Raw genomic sequence first — 19,808 nt, forward strand, 5'->3', positions numbered from 1 at the left:
ACTTTGCGTATGCCAGGTTTCACACAGAATTGCTCACGTTTGGATTTACTAAATGAACGTGGGAATGTGCGCAGCTCCACGCCAGCTTTATGGCTGGCGTACTCACATTTTTTTGTGCGTGTCTGTTTTATTTCCATTGGCGACTTCTAGAGGCAGTTGTGTTGAATTGCACTCTACAAAGTGTCTTTGAGGCTTGCAATGGCAGCTGTATGAGACGGGTTCATTTAGCAGGTATATAAAGTTTCCATACCATACAGTTGACCAGCCAAACATTAAAGCGCAATTTGCAGCGGTCGCCTGTTTTCCCATTGTAATGGGAGTGATCTTCTGCACGCACATTGCTATAAAGGCAACACCTGAAGATGAATTTGCATGCGTGAATCAGAAACATTTCCATTCAATAAATGTGCAAATAAAATATGATGCACAGACTTATTAATGATTCCTACTTGTCTTCCTCGTGATAAATATTAGGCAAAATCTGATATGTAGTGGGGGAAAAAAGAAGAAAGAGTTCATCAGACGCTGGATTTGATCCGAGTTCATGCTCAAACATGTCAAAACATGTTAACATGCGTTATACGAGCTGCGCCACTGAGACTGTTAAGTGTACTTCAACATTTTACACCTATATATCACACTAATTCTCTTTTAACTCCACAGTGCGATGTTCAGACCCAACTGTGTTAACCGCATCAGCTAAACTCTCCCCACTCTATTTTTTTCTTTTGTTGTTAATTCCGGAGGACAAACTTGCAAATGACACTGTTTTCCTCTGGTCTACCTCCGAAAGCGGCACCTCCAATTCACATTCTGTTCAAAGTTTCTCTTTTTGCTTGCTTTTGCCATTGCTTTTTCTTTGGGTTTTGCCAAAGTAGAGTCATTAGCATATTCATACGGGGGAGGAGGCAGGGAGGGGTTCAGTTTCATGTTCATTCGGATGTACAAAAGAATATGCATGGGATTCGGCAACCAGCTTTGTGCGTACGCAATGTTTTAGTATGATTTCCACGCAAGTCTTCATACATGAGGCCCCTGGTGTCTTCAAATGTCCAGTACTGTCTGTTCTACTTTTTTCCTTTTTTGCAAGCGAGTGTGGTTGTAAAACTAACGTAAGTGAATTAGACATTTTATCACCTCTTTACCATGGCACAGAAAAACTATGCCTTTGCCCTAAACCCCGCCCAAAAGAGTCTGTCGGCCCAATCTGGCCCAAGGTATTCGCCGATCCGAAAAAAGCTGGCCATTGGCCCAGAGGAAGCTATTGTGTACTAAGATCAAGCAAAAACGAAAAGATGCTTTTTCTAGGAATCGTACACATTCTTGCATAATAATCAAGAAACATTGCTGCAGCAGGCACAATTATACATTAGAAGTTAAATAGAGGTTAGAAGCTAAGGACTATTTTTAGCCTCTGTGTAATATCATTATAGTAAGAACATTGTGTTAATTATTTTTAGTACTGAGTACACAGAATCATATGTAATTACAGGGATAGCAAGGACATCCTGAAAAACATAAAACTCAAAAGCGGCCAATGATAAAATAACAGTATTGTCGACGTGTATTTGTAAGTGGTTTACCCGTTTCTTGGAAGAGCGAAAGGGGTTTAGGTATGCCAGCAAAGGATCCCTTTTACTTTTATGTATTTCCCCGAATTCAATCCCAGACTGAGTGGCCAAGATATCCTTTATACACAAGCCAGCAGTCTGACGCACTGCAATACTAAAATAAAAATGGGTAAAAAGAGAATTGAGCTGTAATTGGTGCAGTGACATTGAGAATAAATGCACTATTTTTCATTCAGTTTTGTTGAAATTAATCTTAAATTGGTGTGAAAGTAGAGCATCCGCAAAAAAAATTGTAATGAAGTGCCTGTGATTGGTGAGTGCATTGTCCATGGAGTTCAGGATAATGAAGATCCACTGATGAGGGACATTATGGAACAGTTTGGCTGCTCTAGCATACAGCTGGTCTTTCCCATGGTGCAAAGCAATGGATGATAAGTCAACTGGTCCAAGTTCCCCCAGGCACCGACCAGCAGCCTCTGACGAGAAAATAATAAAAACCTTTAGCAAATTAAAACAACCAGAGCTTGACCTTAACACCCACCAACCCACTAAATGCGGGTAGATTTCATCTTGGTTAGACAGTCACTCCCAATAGCCACTTTGGCTGGTAGAAAATATTTTCAAAATGTAACCTTTTTTAAAAGCAGGATTCGACAATAAGAATATCTCAATAGGCGTGAAATGTTAAACTTAGAATCTAGAAACACGACTGACAAAACATTATTGTTCACACACAAGCAAAAGAAAGCAAACTGCATACTGAAATAAATATCATTAGATTTTATGGTTTGGAATTGGATGTTTTATGAAATTGTTTAGCCTTCTTTGCGATTATTTTGCATTTAATTTGCAACGTTTTGTTGCTTTTGCGATGGATTTTGCAATTGGGGAATCGTGAAAAACTAGGGGGTCCGCCTTCAGGATATATGCTGTCGAAAAAACTCATCAAGCCATTTTAGGAGTTCTGAACTTTTTACTTACTCATGATGTCTCCTCCACCAGGGTGGTTAGCCGCGATTTTACAGAGCTGAAGAAGGTTGAGGACCAGATTAACCAGAATACAGCTGTCAAGATCAGCTAAACAAACACAAATAGCAGATATTAAGATGAAGCATTGTAACACTACTAACGCCCCATTCACACTGGGCGTCAGCGTCAACACTTCCCATTCACTTTAAATGGGTGACGTCAGGCATTGCCGAACTGCATTGTGGATCTGTCGGCGCCGCTTCAGAGGCGTTGCTCGCTGCAGAAGTTGGGACTAGCTCAACTTTTCAAGCGCCGATGGAAGCGTCAGCAAATCAGATCGCTGTAAGCAAATACACCAGCTAGACAGTGGCATATTGCTGACTGAATTTCATTGGCTGACGCTGCTATGACGATCGCGTCAGCCCCAACTTCAGACACGCCCACTGTCAAGCCTTGACGCTAAAGCCCCGTGTGAATGAGGCGTAATAGTTTAGAAAAGTGTCATGATTCTGACCATGGCATTCTTTCAAAAGTTGTCCAATCTGCTGTTTATGGCTGTGAAGCTGCCTTTTCAAATCTTTCAATCCCTCCAAACGGGCCAAGGGCAAAGAATCACAAGATGCAACAGACAGAAAATGCTCAATTTCCTGCAAAAGATGGAAAAAGGGAGAAGCAGGCACATTAAATAAAGAGTAGAAAAATGTTAAAAGTATAAATGATCGATTTCAAGTACCATAATAACTTGCCACGATCACCAGCTGACTTATATTTTCTTAAAGGGGTGGTCCACTATGATATCATATTTTAAACTTTAGTTGATGTGTAATATTGCTGTGTGGGCATGAACAACATCTATGAGTGTAAAATGCATGAAATTACGGAAGATTACCAAAAGAAATAACATAATGGAAGGGTGGCAGAAGATGGGTGTGAAATACGAGAGACTCTCGAAAAACGTAAGTTTGGCAGGTATGATTTAGCTACAAACACAATCGTCACCAGCGACTGCAATGTGTCTGTATGCGTTAGCATTCCGTGAGTTTTACATTAAAATAGTGGAGTATGTTATGTACAGAAGGCTCCCTGTGGCGCCGCCACCGCCTCTCCCACTAACGAACATAAAAAACCCCATACCATTTAGAAACATCTCGCAAGAGTTGCGTTTGCATGGGTTAAGCTGTGTCCTCTTCATTTTCTGTGTCTGACTCAGGCTCAAACTGATATGGCCTCACTGACATTAATTACAGTCTATGGCAAGTCGTTTTAGCATTTAAACCTTTGTTTTGACTATCCATATAGTGTGGTAAGGGGTATGAATGCTAAAATGGCTTGCCATAACAGTCTAAGAGAGGCATGACGTTTCAAAGTGACGTAAAGCTGCTCAACCAATCACAACACATTAGGTTTGCCGACTAATCAGAGCCCTTTGAGGGCGGGCCTAATAGGAGGAACCAGGAAATATGATGATTGTTTCCATGTTAGCTCAGTAGCTGTATATAACGATGGTAAGATTTGTGAACAAATAACGTGATTTTTTACAAATTAATCACAAACACACATTGCTTTGCACCCTATAAACATAATCAAACCTTGAAAAAAACATTGTGGACCCCCTCTTTAAAGGTATAGTTCACCCAAAAATGAAAATTCTGTCATCATTTACTCACTTTTTACTTGTTACAAATCTTTGTTGGGGAAAAAAAGGAATTACAAAATTCTTTTTTATTTTCAGTAAACAATTGTATTTGTATTGGTTAAAGGTGATATATTAACTTAAATTATTCTCGAGTGTGATATGTTTTGCATACTAATGAAGCATTTTGGCAGAAGTAGATGGAGCTGATAGACATGCAAAGGCCTGATTGTCTAAAATTAACTTGAGCTCAGCAGCAAAACTTCCTGTAAGTTTTTTTTGACGTTGTGCAGATAATTCTTAAAAAAAAAAGAGGATGTATGTATGGGTGCGGCCAATGGAGGACTGGAGAAAGATTGACGAGTGACGAATTCCACTAAACTTCACCTGTTAATATCAGCTACGTATAAAAGCATGAATCAGGAAATGAAACTTGTTGCGTACCCATGAATATAACTCTTGCCTTGCACTGAGGGTAACAGAATTCTGTGAATTCAGTTGTATCCAATAAATTGTTAATATGTTAAACATTGAAGAAAAACCTCTCCTGGCCTTTTTTATTGAACATGCATGGAATTGACTAAATATTCCAACAGCTTGTTGAACACAAAATTAGATGTCTTGATCAAAGCTGTTAACCTGTAACCATTGAATTTCATTGTATTCAGGGCTTTACATTAACACCCGCCAACGCGCCAAATTTGGGTAGATTTAAGCTATGGCGGGTTAGACAGCCGCTTCCACCAGCCACTTTGGCTGATTGGAAATAATGTTTACATTGTAGTTTTCTAAAAGCAGGGTTCAACAATAGGGATGGCTCAATATGCGTGCAAATGTGCACAGGTGATGTGATGCGCGCGACTGTTAAAAAGCGTGCGCGCTCCGGTTTACTTGTGCAAATCAACCATGTGTAAAGGGAGCTCAACTGGCGCGATCGGTTCTCTTTGAAATAGACTAGACAAACAGCGATGCTCGTGAAAGCAGCAAACATTTTGTAAGCAGCAGCAGTCACTGCTTTCGTTTTAACTATTCTCAGGCAGGTGATCATCCTTTCATTATCACTCGTGGTATGTTTTTACCTGTTTTCTTTACCTAATACAGTTATTTCTGTTAATATAGTTTAATTATCATCCTTTACAATAACATTGTTTTGATATGAGATTAACTCCCCGTTTATGTAACTGCTGATCTGAGACCTTTAGCCAGGACATATTACTGTTTATATTTTAGACACATGACAGAAGATCTTTTTAAATGTCAATTTAAAAAAAAAAAAAAAAAAAAAAGTTTTGTTGAATAAAAAGTGCATGTATACAGCTATATATTTGCTTGTTTGTTTGTTTTTTACACATTTAAAATGTGTGGCTAAGAAATAATTATTTATTTTTGGTATGGTCAAAGTCAAAGATAAATTTGAAAAATCCTTAATTTTGAGCCCTAAAAAAGTCATGTGAAATAAAAACCAATTGCACTGCTACACAACCCATTTGCTCATGCACTGTGAGCAAGCTCATACACAACACACACAAACAGTGAAATAAATGAAATGTAGTGACCTGCAGTAGACAGTCAAGCATCAATCAAGCATTCCTGTGGACTAGTGAAATTAAGCATGTGGACAACACAACATCTAAATCAAGTCATTTTAGCATTTCAAGGTCACATCACATCTATTAATATAAAATATATTTTCCAAGCAAAGAAAATTGTGGCTAGTGAAAATGGCAAGTAGCTAGTAATGTTGGAAATCTACTAGCCACAGTGGCTGGTGATCAAAAAAGTTAATGTCAAGCCCTGATTGTATTTATTTTTCTAACTGTGAAAGTCAATGGTTTCATGTTTTCTGCTTTTTTCAGCATATATTCTTTTGTTTAACAGAATAAAGAAAAGTTACTTGAGGGTGAGTCAATATTGAGTACATTTTCATTTTGGGGTGAACGATCTCTTTAATGTTAAACATGCAGCACTACATATTATGATAGATAATAGGGGTCTACGCTAGGCATGGGACGATAACCAAGGTATACCGCGGTTTGGAAAAGTCAAGGTTTTAAAACCATCAAAACTTTCTGCGATACCATTCCTAAGATATTTGTACCATTTTTTATTTATGTTTTTTTTTTGTGTTGTTTTGTTCTTTAGGACAGAAGTATCTTCAGCAGAAAAGATTTCTAAAGATGCCATTTTAAATGGTAAAAATCTGTTCTTGAATTGTTTCAAATTTGTTCAGAAAAAAATAAAGACAGCAGAAGTCAATAGTTCATTTAGCCTGACACGTTTACTCTTCCAAAATATTTCAAATGTTTCTCAAAATAAAATATATTGTGTTCAAAAGGGATTTTTTTTTTCACCCAGATATTTAGAAAACTTATAATCGCAATATGGCGATACCGTGAAACCATGACAATTTTATCCACGGTTATCATACCGTCAGCATCTTATATCGGCCCATGCCTAGTCTACGCAGTGTTTCTGTGGTTGTTGTTGACCTGTCTGAGAGTGAAAGCTCCTGAGCTGTATTTGAGAGCATGTTGGGCAGCTCTGAGCTCTGCGAAGTTTGGCTGCTCAGGGAAAGGCTCCAGCAAGGGGATGGACTTTCTCAACATCCTGTTCTCTGGGTTTTCCATAACCAAGAACCTCAGGAGACTGAGAACCTATATCCATACACATGCATAATTAAAAACATGAAGGGAAAAAAACATTCAAATCATACAGCATATCACTCTTGTAAGATATATTGTACATTTACACTTTCTTTTTTTAATGTATTTTGTTTGGATCGAACTTTCGATTCAAATGTAAACCACAGTTAAATTAGTCTGTAATGAGTGTGCCTATTGAACAGGTAGAGGAAATTAGGCTTTTTGGAGTGTTGAAAAAAAATAAATGAGTGAAAAAGAGAGAAGAACCCAGTCCAGGAGACTCGGAACAAGCAGAATTCCTTTATTGAGACGTGTTGGTTAATCTGCAGTCATACAGCGTCTTTAAGGTGTCCAATGTGTCTGCAAGAGACTACTAGAGGTCCGCAGTCTGCAAGTTCTTTCACAAGTCTCTCACAAGTCTCACACAAGTCTGAATTAGTCTGAATTAAGACAAAGATTTCATGGCTATATTGTGTTCTTAGGAGGAAGGGATATGTCTAAACAAAGCATGCAAATTAAGGGTTGTGGTCGGCAGGGTAAACTGCTTCTCAGGTCTAATCTCATCATGTTCTGGAGACAGAAACCGCCTGACCATTTGATCGAAAAGAGAAAACAATAGACACCCCATGCTGTGAAACTGACAATTTGCATTACTTTGGCTTAGCCTGTAATCAGAAAGATAAAGGTTAAATGTCCCTCCTAGCTGGGATGTTAATGAAATTATATAATTAAAAACCAAAGAATATAACTTTTTAGTTAGATGTAGATTATTGTTAATTTGAAATTAGATGATATAAATTTATATTTCCACAGGAGTTTATCTTGATAGTAGGCTAAAGTGGTCAAAACAGAACGATAAATTGGTAATAATAATAATAATAATAATAATTTTTATTTATATAGCGCCTTTCCAGAGCTTAAGGACACTTTACAAGGAATGCAACAAAAAGATAAACAAACATACATGAGGTCAAATATAACAAACTGTAATTACACAAACAAGACCTAAGAGACATATGAGCAGAGTAGTGGTGGATCAAATAAAGTAGTCAGTTTGGCAGATCAGAAGCGAAGCATTCAGAAAATAAGTGAGTCTTAAGCAGGGCCAGACGGAATCTGCAGATTTTTTGCTATTTCTGCAGAGAATTTTGGTAAAAATCTGCGGATTTCTGCGGAATTATTTTGGGAGTATCCAGCGGAGTATCATAACTAAAATCTTAATATATTGAATAAAAAGTAATAAATTACTGAATAAAAACTGAATAAATTCATATTTACACATTTACTCAAGTAAATAAATAGAATTATTTATGGGCTATTAACACGCGCCCTCTGTGTGATAACAGCTCACGGTCAGCAGCTCACGTCACGTGTGATTTCCCGATTGCGAAAACATCATTATATTAAGACAAAAATGACATTTTTTAGGTGAATTATACATTATAAATATAGTACGTGACTAATTCAACATCATTTGGAGGAGCTAATGTCGCTGAGCAACGTGTGTGAAACAATGAAAAGACTCGTGCAGCCGCCTTTTCTTCTCTCCTGAACTTGAAAATATGATTGACAGAATTGTAGAAATGCTGGATTAAGATCGTCTGGGGGGTTGAATCGAGATCGCGATCTTTTAACGATTAATTGTGCAGCTCTACTAAGCGGTTAGCATTTTGGCAGATAACCTACTGCACCTTTAAAAGTATTTTTTTTTAAACTAATGCAAAGCAACACACTGTGATGCATAAAGGAATGAAAACATTGAATGATTTGCTATCAGACATTACATGCTTTTTAACAAGTAAAATGAGGTTTAAAAAATCCTTTAAGAATTACTTAATGGCACAATATTAAGTGAATTGGTGATCTGGATGTTATGCATGAGTTTTGTATTTGAATGTTTTTATTGGTCTTTGTTGTTATGTATTAATGTAATGTTGTGTTCGATGGACCCAAGGAAGAATAGCCACTACCAAGGTAGTAATAAGAGATAATAGAGAGGTAATAGAGATCCGGATAAATAAATAAAATTTAAAAATGTAATTATTTTGTAAATGATATAATGTTGACCAACACTGACGCCATGTCACAACTCGAAACAAAAAAGAACAGTGACTTGAAATCCTACTGGCAAGAAAATAAAATATAAAAAAAAAACTATACATTTCAGCAAATCAGTGAACTTTATGACTTTAAAATTAAAAATACTTTAATTATGTGTATAATCAGAAAACATTAGTCTCTTAAATAAATTTAAGAGAAATAATTATTTCAATTTCCATAATTCCACATCTGCAATCATTACTATAAAAATTAATAATAATAATTCTATATTTCCAAGCAATGTTTTATTTATGTACTATATTACATTTGTTTAAAATAATAATATTAACAACTTTATTTGGTAAATAGTGTCCATAAAATGAAGTGGAATGTTTTGCTTTTATTGGATTATTTTTGTTATAACTTATTTATAAATTTTTCCTCACAGTTTTAGGGTTCGCCAAAAACAATCTTACAAAAATATTTCCTGGTATAACTCTAAAAATGTTGGTTCTTAATTTAAAGCTTATTTTATCTTATTTCATTTAATATTAAGGACTCCTTGGAAGCTTTTGGAGATCTCTATTTCTTGTGAACCACATGCACTTCACATTTTCTGTGCTGTCTCACCTGCTCAGATATTGCAGATTGTTCAGTGACCTGTGCTGTGAGAGTACCCACAATGACCTGCAGGTGGCTCTCTAGAGCATCGTCGCAGTATTCCACAGCCGTCTGACAGACCAGCGACAGCAGGTCACAGCAGAGGGAGAGACTGCGAGTGGACACTTCATCCTGCTGAGATGATCTGCAGCAAAAGACAAGACCTCAATCATTTGAAATTAGCTGGCAGCTACAAAATAAGGGTTTCTACTTTGCAGGTGTAAAGAGTGCCCTTCTGAATCAAATCAGCAGGAGGCCTGATTTTAACTGCAGTTCGGCAGTTTCACTTTAACTCGTAAACATTTCATTCAGTTCAGTTCAACAGTTTCTCAAGCAGTTTGTGATGCAATTTGGAAACCGGAGATGAACCCCTGGTCTAATGCGCCACCTGGCTTGAGAAACCCATTCTCAAAGACTTATTATTTTGGTAGCACACATATTCTGAATGCCTTCGGCAGAATTCAAATGAGCCATTTTAATCTAGATTAATCTAGATTTTAAAAAAAATCTATTCCCACCTACATAATAAACATGCCGTTTGTTTGAAAACAACATTCTTTGTCATCATTACTAAAACGTATATGAGCGATTATATCATTAAATGTGGAGGGGGGCCTTACGATATTTTCTGGGCAAAAAGGGGGTCTCAGGCAAAAAAAGGTTGGGAACCACTGTCTTAACACACCTCCTTTTTTAGACCAGAACGCCCATCATGGGCGCACATATGAGCGCAAATACATTTGCTATTTAAACAGCGTGGTGCAAAACATTTACATTTACATTTAGTCATTTAGCAGACGCTTCTATCCAAAGCGACTTACAAATGAGGACAAGGAAGCAATTTACACAACTAAGAGCAACAATGAATAAGTGCTATAGGCAAGTTTCAGGTCTGTAAAGTCTAAGGAAAGTATTAGTAGTATTAGTATTTTTTTTTTTTTTTTGGTACAGTTAGTGTGATATTCAGAGAGGCAATTGCAGATTAGGAAGTGAAGTGGAGACTAAATAGTTGAGTTTTTAGTCGTTTCTTGAAAACAGCGAGTGACTCTGCTGTTCTGATGCAGTTAGGGAGTTCATTCCACCAACTGGGCAGATTGAGCGTGAGCGTGAGCGAAAGTGATTTCTTCCCTCTTTGGGATGGAACCACGAGGCGACGTTCATTCACAAAAGGCAAGTTTCTGGAGGGCACATAGATCTGCAGAAGTGAGAGCAGATAAGAAGGAGCAAAGCCAGAAGTCGCTTTGTAGGCAAACATCAGAGCTTTGAATTTGATGCGAGCAGCAACTGGCAGCCAGTGCAAACGGACTAGCAGCGGAGTGACATGTGCTCTTTTAGGTTCATTAAAGACCACTCATGCTGCTGCGTTCTGGAGAAGCTGAAGAGGCTTGATAGAGTTAGCTGGAAGCCCAGCTAATAGAGAGTTGCAGTAATCCAGTTTGGAGAGAACAAGAGCTTGAACAAGGAGTTTAGCTGCATGTTTAGATAAGAAGGGTCGGATCTTTCTGATGTTATAGAGTGCGAATCTGCACGATCAAGCAGTTCTAGAAATGTGGTCAGAGAAGTTTAGTTGGTCATCAATCGTTACTCCAAGGCTTTTCACCATTTTGGATGCAGTAATGGTTGCCCCATCCATCTGGATTGAAAAGTTATGGTGTAGAGTCGGGTTGGCAGAAACTACAAGCATTTCCGTTTTTGCGAGGTTCAGCTGAAGATGATGATCTTTCATCCAGTGTGAAATATCCAACAGGCAGGCTGAGATGCGAGCTGGAACCGAGGAATCATCAGGATGAAAAGAGAGGTATAGCTGGGTATCATCAGCATAGCAGTGGTCACTTGCATCGAGCCAAAACTAGCAAACAACAATTGTGTCGCGCCTTGCGCCAGGTGTATGATAGGGCTCTTAAAATCAAATGACTTAAACTCTGATTCGAGGGCAAAAAAACCTGATTGATACCCATCCCTAATAGATACTTTTGTTTTGTGTTTACTCTATGATTAAATTTGTTGCATGTATGCTGGATCCCGCCTCCTAATGAGCAAGTGTGAGCTACGTGTACAGTGAGCTAGTATTACAGGTATTTCAATTGTAAACAATAAACCCATGAAGAAACTCGACCCAACCAGTAAGCGTTTTAGAAGTGAAATTGTCAGAGCAACACAAACAGAATGCAGAAGTATAAATGCACGGCTACGTGCAAGGCATCACTCAACGCAGTATAATTCAGCCTTAAGATGTGACGTTGTTTGAATGTTTGAACATTCAATGTTGTTTGAAAATGTTTAAAAAATTGTGAACTTGGCAGAAACACAACCTTTACAACCCTAAAGCATGCTGAAAAATGCAAGCAGACCTGCTGTTGATGTGGTGAATGAGCGTATAGATGATGTCCCGCAGCACAAACGCCCAGGCTCCACCAAGCCCATCCTTCACCTCCTTGAGCAGCAGGCTGACAAATAAATGGTACATCATCAGTATGCGGTGCCTCTCGTAGGCATTGGTGGTCTCGTCGGCCTTCTGACAGACTGCGACCAGAATTCTCTGAATGGACATCTGAAACATACAGAACACAGACTTAGCGCCAAAGCAGTCGTTGACTCGCTGGGTATTTAATTGTGATTATATAATTATTAGAAGTAGGCTCACTGGAGTCTTGGACAGGATGGCAACCAGAGATTTGTGGTTGGCACTGTGACATTTGCTCAGGTAATCCAGTGTGGCTTTGATCACATATGAGCTGAAGAATGGTGGGTTTGGAGCAGGATCCAGCTCTCTGAAGACAAAAATAGAGCTGTCTTATGAAATTGCATTAGATTCAGATGTAGTCATTTTTTCAATAGATGATGACTAGGGATGGGTACCGAAACTCAGTACTTTATCGGTATCGGTGCCACATTAGACCGAAGTATCGATAAGCTTGGACGTTAACGGTTCTGCTATCGGTACTGGAGAACTATTTCTAAATAAACACTTCTTACAGTAGCATAATTTAACTGACCAACCTTATCTAAGTTGCGATATTTGATATTCGTCTGCACGGTTGGAAATCCCACATGAGAAATTCTTGTGTTTCCGGTGAGCGCATCAAGTATAAAACCCTTCACAGTTCTTGGCTGTCTTCACGCACCCTCATAAGTATTTCCCGGGTGGACAGCGACAATGTCCGTTGCAACAACAGCAACCAGTTGTTTTCTTGTATAAGCGGAAACGCAAGCAATCTGGCTAAGTGAAAGTATCTTTCAAACGTACATTAACTGCAGAAAGACAAATGACAAAATTTTGACTGCCTAGCTACAAACGGTAACCTTATTATCCACATCGTTATGCCAGCAGTCAGTCACCTAAATTAGTATAACATTAGTAGTTAAATAAACACACACATTCGGTTACAATAAAAACAATATTTTCTCCTGCAATAGCCTAAATACAGCCTAAACATTAAAAATGCTTTTACATTACTGTACATTTACAAATATAGCCTATGAATAGCCTAATAATAAACTATGCTTATTAAGATATTATAAAAAAAGCAGCTTATTTTTACATTGCAAGATGCTCCAAAACTGTTTTAAGAACAGAGCTAACTCCCAAAACGCAGTTAAATAATTTAGGTGAATGTGTTATTGAGAAATCGAAAACATTATCTCAATTAACTGCATTTTGCAACTCAAAGAGGGTATTTTCAACTGCAGGTAGCACAATATATCAAGAAAGGTACCGACTTCTGCCAGAAAAGGCAAGCATGTTGATTTTTTTCAGAAGAATGGTTAAAAACTGACAGTCGTTTTCCTTCAAACCATTGTACATTCTTTAACAGGAAAAAAATATATATTTATTTGTTTGGCAATTTTTGGTTTCGTTTTATTTTACATTAAAAAACATAATAATAAAACAAAGTACCCATCACAGAAAAAAAAAAACTAAAAACTATTTAAAATGTTTAATCACTTTGGTTTATGGATATAACTGGCAACGTTTTACCCAGCTACACGTGTTATAAATATCTGCACACCGGTATAAGAATAACGGTAAATCTGGATAATAAAAATTGATAATTCAAGTTTAGTAAAAATGATGTAGACTATATTTATTTACTAAAACCAACACGATTCTACCCAGTTCTTGGCTTTGGTGATGCGGAATATGTTTTAAAATCCTTTCTAAAATCCTGATTTAAAATCCTGAATATCAAACAAGATTGATAAGATTGGGGAGGCGAGGTGCGAGATACTGTCGTTAAACGACTCACATTACCAGATAATCTGCGCCAATCAAAGTCTTTAACAAGATTTCAGGAAACACAAATTATAGGAAACACAAAAATAAATGTGGAGAGTCTTATTTATAATAACTGCAATTTCTGGAGTAGGTATACAGGTTTCCTGTATTAATCCTGTACAATTCCTGTAAGAATCTGTAAATCACAATATATTTATAAATACAATACACATACCCAGTAAATTTCTGGAGGTCTCCTTTATCTCCTGCTGTCTCATGGAGTGTCATTAAAAGCTCCACCACAATGTCAGGCAGATTGTTGCAAATTAAACTGTCAATTTGCTAAAGAAAGAAAAAAGAAATCATTTAACGCATTCCATGATTTCAAGAATGTACAGTGGGCACAGAAAGTATTAAGACCCCCTTACATTTTTCACTCTTTGTTAGATTGCAGCCATTAGCTTAAATCATTTAAGTTAATTTTTTCCTCATTAATGCACACAAAGCACCCCATATTGACAGAAAAACACAGAATTTTTGAAATTTTTAGGGGCAACGCTGTGGCGCAGTAGGCAGTGCTGTCACCTCACAGCAAGAAGGTCGCTGGTTCGAGCCTCGGCTGGATCAGTTGGAGTTTATGTGTGGAGTTTGCATGTTCTCCCCGCATTGGCGTGGGTTTCCTCCGGGTGCTCCGATTTCCCCCACAGTCCAAAGACATGCGGTACAGGTGAATTGGGCAAGCTAAATTGTCTGTAGTGTTTACGTGTGAATGAGTGTGTATGGATGTTTTTCAGAGATGGGTTGCAGCTGGAAGGACATCCGTTGCGTAAAACGTATGCTAGACAAGTTGGCGGCTCATTCCGCAGTGGTGACCCCAGATTAATAAAGGGACTAAGCCGAAAAGAAAATGAATAAATGGGGCTTCCGGTTCCGCCGAGTGAGGGAATGGCAGCATAGTGCATCGTATCCTCCGACGAAGATATTAAAAACCCAACTTAAACTTGAGAAATACCCCAAACTGCTACAAAATAATCGATAATAGTGGGACAACAATGGAAACGAGAGAAAAGAGCAGGAAAACCAACACAGAACTCGTGGAAATTGAAGGCAGACAGCAAGTAGGCGCCGCGGGAACACATGCGTTAGCACAGCAACACAATGCTAATCGTCAACCGTCTAGTAACCCCGACAACACGCATATCAATCTGGAACAAATGCTGGAGGAAATTCAAGACTTTCGGAAGGACAACAACCGCCAGTTGGATGAAATCAAAACCAAATTAAATAAGGCTAATCAAAGAATCAGCCACGCAGAGAATCGTATTGAAGAAATTGAAACCCGAATGCAAAACTTGGAGGAAATCATGCAGAAAATCATCAAAATACAATCGCAATTGAAAATGAATAAATGAATGAATTGTTGACATTTTTGCAGATTTATAAAAATAAAACTGAAATATCACATGGTTTAAAGCAGGGGTCAACTAACTTGTTCCTGGAGGGCCAGTGTCTTGCAGATTTTAGCTTCAACCCTAATCAAACACACCTGAATGAGCTTATCAAGGTCTTACTAGGTATACTTGAAACACCCAGCCAGGTGTGTTGAAGCAAGCTGGAGCTAAACCCTGCAGGGACACCGGCCCTCCATGACTCACATTGGTGACCCCTGGTTTAAAGTATTCAGGCCCTTTGCTATGACACGTATATGTTCAACTGGGTTGCTGTCCATTTCTTCTGATCATCCTTGAGATGGTTCTACACCTTCATTTGATTCCAGCTGTTTTGATTATACTGATTGACCTTGATAAGGAAAGCCACACACTTGTCTATTCACATTATTGTTTGCGTACGAGAGGGCTCGAGACTTCCGGTCTCATTCACTTCCATTCATTTTAAGACGTTAAAAATAGCTCGTTATGCTGCTTGATGTTGCAAACTGATATTTTCTTATTATATTATTCTACTTTGTCTGTGTAGTCGTGCAAACACTTGTTTGCAGAGCAAGTAGTTTGACCGTTTTTTTTGCTGTTTATTATTCCTAGTCATTTCTCCCATAGTCAACTGAAAAATGGGCGCACTTTTGCATTGAAGAATAAGGTCAATATAAGACCTTAAAGCTCACAATTCATGTCAGAGCAAATGAGAATCATAAGGTCAAAGGAATTGCCTGAAGAGCTCAGAGACAGGATTGAGGCAAGGCAAAGATCTGGTCAAGGTTACAAAAACATTTCTGCCGCACTTAAGGTTCCTAAGGGCCTCCATAAGCCTTAAATAAAGACACTTGGGACGACCAGAACCCTTCCTAGAGCTCAGAGACAGGATTGTGGAAAGGCGCAGATCTGGTCAAGGTTGCAAAAACATTTCTGCCGCACTTCAGGTTCCTAAGAGCTTCCATAAACTTTAAATGGAAGACATTTTGGACGACCAGAACCCTTTCTAGAGCTGGTTGCCTGGCCAATCTGAGTTTTCATGGTAGAAGAGCCTGTGTGAGAGCGGTAAAGAAGACCCCAAAGATCAATGAGGCTGAGCTCCAAAGATGCAGTTGGGAGAAGGGAGAAAGTTGTAGAAAGTCAACCATCAAAAAGTATTCTCTGGTCGGATGAAACTTTTTTGGCCTTGGTTCTAAGCGGTATGTGTTGAGAAAACCAAGCACTGCTCATCACCTGCCCAATACAGTCCCAACAGTGAAGCATGGTTGTGGCAGCATTATGCTACGGGGTTGTTTTTCAGCTGCAGGGACAGGACGACTGGTTGAAATGGAGGGAAAGACGAATGTGGCCATACAGGGATATCCTGGAGTGCTAAGGACTTCAGACTGGGCCGAAGGTGTACCTTCTAACAAAACAATGACCCTAAGCACACAGCCAAAATAAAAAAGAATGGCCCAGCCAAATCCCTGACTTTAACCCAATTGAGCATCTCTGGAAAGACCTAAAAATGGCTGTCCACCAACGTTTACTATCCAACCTGACAGAACTGTAGAGAATCTGCAAGTAGGAATGGCAGAGGATTCGCAAATCCATGTGTGAAAAAATTATTGAATCTTTACCAAAAAGACTCATGGCTGTATTAGATCAAAAGGGTGCTTCTACTAAATACTGAATACAAAAGCTCTGAACACTTAGGACCGTGTAATATTTCAGTTTTTCTTTTTTAATAAATCTGCAAAAATTCAGTATTTTTCTGTCGATATGAGGTGCTGTGGATACATTATTGAGGAAAAAAGTATTTAAACTTAACTGATTTTAGCAAATGGCTGCAATATATCTGTAATGTGAGGGGACCATGAATAAAGGAGTGCGGATCCAAATGCAGGTTTATTACACAGAGATGATCAGGCAAGCAATGGTCAACACAGGGGCAAACAGATGTATACAGGGAATCCAGAGTCTTGGTCAATATAAAGGCGAATGGTCAGTACAGGCAAGCAGCAGACAACATAAACAAACAAACAAGGCGGGGATCAAAACACGGTAAAGCAAGGCAAAAGAAATGCGTCGTACAGATTACAGTAACAGATGAACAAGACTCCAAAAGAGGTGTATGTGTGTGTGTGTGTGTGTGTGTGTGTGTGTGTGCACTGTATTTAAAGTCAATCTTAACAGTTCATCAGCAGCTCCCAGCCGTGAGTGTGTGTTATTAACGGAATGAGGAACAGGTGCGTGTAAGCGGTGCATGACTGGATGTGTAGTTCATGTAATGGCAGATTTGTAGTCTGTTAGCAATCTGCAAAGCTGGATCGCTGGTGACCGTGGCAATAATAAAAAGTGTGTCAGGGTTCTGCCACTCTGGTCTTGGTAATTCTTGTTTTAGTGGCAGAGTCTAGACGCTAGTCCTGCAATGTCTTGTGTTGTGCTCGACTTGAGTTCTCTCGGGTCGGGCACTGCTTTTGTCCTTTTGTGTGTGTGTCTCTGTATGAATGCCATTTGTGAGCCCGTTTCCACTTGATCCGGGCGCGTGAGGTCAGGGTGTGTTTGCGAATGCGCACTCTCATCCTGGTGTTCATCTGTCTGCAGCGTGGTGTTCCACGTCTATTTGGTTTCGGCTTTGTTTGGCGCTGGGATGAAACATGCACGCTGCGTGTGTGAGTCCACGGTGAGTGTTTTCATTCATCGTGTACTCGTGTCTCACGTTCAGTCTTCTGTTGATGTTGTGTTAAGCACGTGGTGCATGTTTACATGCACCGTGTGCTTGTGTTGTCATATGAACACGCGGTTAATGAGTTCTCTCATTGGCTCCGAGTTCTAGTCTCGTTTTATGTGAGCGCATGGCTTGTGTTGTCTTTTTGTGTCATGTGCTCTCTCGTCTGTTGTCTAGTCCCACCCTCCTTGTTAACCCATTATTAGATTATTAGGTTCCCCTGTTTGTGTTAATTTATTTCTGCTTATACTCTCCTCATGTTTGCTGTCCTGTGCCTGTTCGTCATCGTTTGTAGCCCTATCCCTATACCAGCCTGCCCTAAAGTTTGTTTGTGTGTTTTGGTAAAAATTTCCGTCTCTGGGTAGTTTATTTTGCCTTTTTTAAAATTTTATTATAAATAAAACCCATATTAAGTCTTCACCCCTTTTCCCCACCACAAACCCTGACAGAGTGAAAAATGTAAGGGGGTCTGAATACTTTCAGTAAATACTTTATATAAATGATTAGGTTACACTTTCTATGAAGCCTATGTTTATAGTGCTTTATAAGAGTATTCTTAATGCATTATCAAGCATGCATAATCCCTTCAAATCACTTTAGCAATATGTTGTCACATTAAAAAAAACTTAATTTAAAATTTACTTAAATAATTATTATATTTAATATAAGCATTCATTAGATTTAAATATATATGCTCACAAAAAGAGCAATAGATTGCACATAAATATAAATAACAGTATATAAATAAAATACATCAATTAGGCAACCTAAATAACAGTAAGATGCATATAAGATCGTGTTATAAAACTCCTATATCAAATTTACAGTGTTCATTAACTTATAATCTGTTGTTTCCTTTTATATAGAACTACTACACTTACACTTAAAGAGAAATTATTTTGCTCACACAAAAATAAAATTTACAATATTAACTTTCCCTCAAGTGGTTCCAAACCTTTATGAGTTACAGTTATTTATTTATAAGTTATTTATTAGATATTTTGAAAAAAATTAGAAATGGGTAACTATTGACCTCCATAACAGAAAACAAATACTGTGGATCTCGATGATTACAGATTTCCATCATTATTCAAAATATCTCCCGTTTTTGTTCAACAGGAAACAGGAAAGATTAAAAAAAAACTCAAACAGGTTAAACTATGAAATTTAGGAAACCAGAGCATACCAAATCATGGGATATATCATTTATTAGATGGATAAAATTACGTTTGTATAATTACAAGTATAATAATTATTGTTATGATTATTAATGAGATTATATAACACATAACCAAATGCATTTTAACACATCGAGAATACACTTATAAGTCCTTAGAATTTAATGCTTCATAGAAAGTTTTAACTGTGGTGTAGTCTGTAATGCTAAAATCTATTTCCTGACCTGTTTTCCCAGGCAGTTGCTGTTCTTCAGTATGTCATATACTCTGTGTGCTTTCTCCCTCTGCTGCGCCACATGTGTGTCTTGTCCAGCAAGAGCAAAGTGAGGCAGGATGTTCACCATGATTTTGGGAAAACATTTAGCCAGCAGCTGTTTCCAGTCCTGACCCAGGTGATCTCCAATGGATTTCACCCCCTCAAAGTCATTCAGGAAGACCAGGTGTGGGATCAGCACATGATAGGATGACCTAGGAATTAAAAAACATAATTACAGAATAATAACTGCACAATAATATATCATAAAAACTCTTAAAACACATTAAAAACACAGCTGTCTCAGCTGGGCAGGAACCTTGATTGCTCACATTCTGTCCTTTTTTTTTCTCCATCGTTATTGGTCAACCTTTGTGCCTTTGTTTAAATCAGGGGTCTCAAACTCGCAGCCCGCGGGCCATTTGCGGCCCTCAGTGCAATATTTTGTGGCCCGCGCCGACCGCTGTACACTGACAGAATCAGCGGAGCGGGGAGAGAGAGCGCTC

General features: G+C 38.4%; 1 protein-coding gene across 3 annotated transcripts in view; it reads right to left on the reverse strand.

Annotated features, from left to right (window-relative positions):
• atm (ATM serine/threonine kinase) overlaps positions 1–19,808 on the reverse strand; it is a 537,450-nt gene that overhangs the window by 462,810 nt on the left and 54,832 nt on the right. For 2 of the 3 annotated variants that reach the window (XM_073924330.1, XM_002664557.5), the window contains exons 25-34: positions 19,274–19,517; positions 13,967–14,073; positions 12,160–12,286; positions 11,867–12,066; positions 9,486–9,660; positions 6,663–6,827; positions 3,055–3,187; positions 2,553–2,648; positions 1,876–2,047; positions 1,584–1,725 (exon numbers count right to left, since the gene is read on the reverse strand). In XM_073924330.1, the coding sequence (XP_073780431.1) occupies positions 1,584–1,725; positions 1,876–2,047; positions 2,553–2,648; positions 3,055–3,187; positions 6,663–6,827; positions 9,486–9,660; positions 11,867–12,066; positions 12,160–12,286; positions 13,967–14,073; positions 19,274–19,517 (1,561 nt within the window). Of the gene's footprint in view, positions 1–1,583; positions 1,726–1,875; positions 2,048–2,552; positions 2,649–3,054; positions 3,188–6,662; positions 6,828–9,485; positions 9,661–11,866; positions 12,067–12,159; positions 12,287–13,966; positions 14,074–18,839; positions 19,518–19,808 lie in introns of all 3 variants that reach the window. The other variant, XR_012391237.1, reaches the window with a different exon arrangement.

Source organism: Danio rerio, chromosome 15, assembly GCF_049306965.1.
Source record: "Danio rerio strain Tuebingen ecotype United States chromosome 15, GRCz12tu, whole genome shotgun sequence".
In the NCBI taxonomy this organism is placed as follows: domain Eukaryota; kingdom Metazoa; phylum Chordata; class Actinopteri; order Cypriniformes; family Danionidae; genus Danio; species Danio rerio.